Source organism: Helobdella robusta (assembly GCF_000326865.2).
Source record: "Helobdella robusta unplaced genomic scaffold HELROscaffold_2, whole genome shotgun sequence".
Taxonomy (NCBI): domain Eukaryota; kingdom Metazoa; phylum Annelida; class Clitellata; order Rhynchobdellida; family Glossiphoniidae; genus Helobdella; species Helobdella robusta.
Window position 1 is genome coordinate 1,700,368 of NW_008704083.1, and position 2,503 is coordinate 1,702,870.

Genomic DNA, 2,503 nt, shown 5'->3' on the forward strand with positions numbered 1-2,503 from the left:
GTTCGAAGCAGCGGCAACTAGTAACTGTTGGAACGGAAAAGAACGAGCACAGCACTGATACTGGCCCTGCGAGGTTCAGCAGCAGAGGTTCTTCAGACGATTCCGGCGGAGAACCACTTCAACTATGAAGTTCTGGTTAGCGCGTTGGATTTACGTTATGGTGAAGAACACATGAAGCAGATTTATCGGTCTCAACTTAGAAACAGAACGCAACGATCTGGTGAATCCATTCAGCAGCTGGCACAAGATATCGAACGGTTGACATTGCTGTCGTATCCAACATCAGACCCCGAGCACAGAGACGAAACTGCCCTGGATACGTTTATCAAAGCCCTTCGTGATTCGGAACTCAAGCAATCCCTTCTCTTGTCAGATAAACGAAAACTCAAGGATGCCGTTGCGCACAGTCTCACTTTTGAATCGGCAAAGCAAGCATCAAAAAGTGACGTACGTCTACGCCAAGTACATGAAGAATGCTCTTGCCAGAAGGTGATTGTGAAACGCGAACCCCAACAGCATGGTGTACTCCAATGCTGGATTTGTGGCGAAAAAGGCCATCTACGTCGTGATTGTAAACACCGCCTAAAAGATAACTACTGCCGAAATTGCGCGACAAGATGGCGCAAAAGAAGAGAAGATGATCCCGTATCACGGGTCGACACCGGAGCAACAAAATCGATTTTAAGATCTGATTTGGTACCCAATCTGAAGAAAGAGACTTCTAACAAATACATCCTTTGAACAGCTACCGGAGGAACAGCACCAGTCTATGGAAAGATTCTCCGTACTGTTCAGCTAGGCGACTTGTTATTCGAAGGTTCATTCTTAGTCGCGGATATCATCGACGAATGCATAATAGGTGTCGACTTTCTGACAAAATATGGGTTCAAAATTGACTTAAAAAAAACGCATTCTTAGATGGAGAAATACAGAAGTGATAATGGGGGATAGCGACGAAAAATGCATTCGAGTAACAGTCGATTGTGACATGGAACTACCTCAATCATCTGAAAACATCGTATGGGGCAAGTTGAATTGCGATCCTGGGGGCCACCAGTTCTATTTGATGGAGCCAACCTCAACGACAAATATACAGAACGCGGTCATTGGAAAATGCCTTGTAGAAGCGAACAAAAATGGTCTTATTCCTGTCAGAATAATGAATACCGCTAAACACACTATTAAAATTAAAAAAGGCGAGGAAATAGGTAATTGCCAATCAATAAATTTGGTGAAATCATTAGATGTGGAGCAACAGGAAAAGGTTCTACCAACTGACAAAGATAGACTCAAAGAACTTACCAAAAATCTACTAGATGAGCTTAATTTGTATCAAGAAGACCGTCTAAAAGCCGAGGCGTTGATTGCTGATTTTGCAGACGTGTTTTCAACCGGTGACAATGACCAAGGTAAAACAGCTCTGGTAACTCACCGAATTGATACTCAAGATTCGAAACCGATCCGACAAGTACCACGACGTCTTCCTTTAGCAAAACAAACAGAAGTAAACGAAATGATAACGACAATGCAGAATCAAGGCGTCATCGAACCGTCATCAAGTCCCTGGATTTCGCCAGTTGTTTTGGTAAAGAAGAAGGACGGCACTACCCGTTTTTGCGTTGATTATAGGAAGTTAAATGATGTGACTAAAAAGGACAGCTATCCGTTACCGAGGATTGATGACATCATGGACACCCTATCTGGCTCAAGTTGGTTCTCTACGCTTGATTTGAAAAGCGGATACTGGCAAGTAGAAATCGACAAGAACGATCGCGAAAAGACAGCGTTTTCTATCGGATCGGGGTTGTGGCAATTCACCGTCATGCCATTTGGATTGTGCAATGCTCCAGCTACATTCTTGTCTACCTGTCTTGTCTATTTAGACGACATAATTGTTCTAGGAAGAACATTTGATCAACACGTCGAAAACTTACGGGAGATCTTCACAAGACTTCGGGTGGCAAATTTAAAGCTGAACGTTAAAAAGTGCAGGTTATTTTCTAAAGAAGTTAACTATTTGGGACATGTGGTATCTTCAGATGGAGTTCGAACCGATCCCAGCAAGATAGAAATTGTGAAAGACTGGCCAACTCCAAAGGATAAAAATGAATTGCGCAGTTTTCTGGGATTGGCAACGTACTATCGACGTTTTGTAAAGGATTTTGCAAAAGTTGCCAGACCTCTCCACCAACTTACCGAGAAGGACCGAGTTTTCAACTGGAATACCCTATGCGACTCAGCATTTGAAAAGTTAAAAGTTGAACTATGTGATGCTCCTTTGCTAGCATATCCAGTTCGTGGCAAGACGTTCGTGTTAGATACTGATGCAAGTAACAACGGAATCGGAGCCGTTTTGTCACAGCATATAGACGGAGAAGAAAAGGTGCTAGCGTATTATAGCAGAGGATTCACAAAACCCGAACGAAACTATTGTGTGACCAGGAAGGAGTTACTAGCAATAGTCAATGCAACAAAACACTTCCACAAGTACCTTTATGGACAG

At 43.0% G+C, this 2,503-nt stretch overlaps 1 protein-coding gene across 1 annotated transcript in view; it reads left to right on the plus strand.

Moving 5' to 3' along the window:
• HELRODRAFT_160078 (hypothetical protein) overlaps positions 1-685 on the plus strand; it is a gene marked incomplete at both ends in the record, with an annotated part of 1,074 nt that extends 389 nt beyond the window's left edge. The window contains 2 exons of the mRNA XM_009017095.1: positions 42-489; positions 590-685. Of these exons, the coding sequence (XP_009015343.1) occupies positions 42-489; positions 590-685 (544 nt within the window). The remainder of the gene's footprint in view (positions 1-41; positions 490-589) is intronic.
• Between the last annotated feature and the right edge of the window lie 1,818 nt (positions 686-2,503).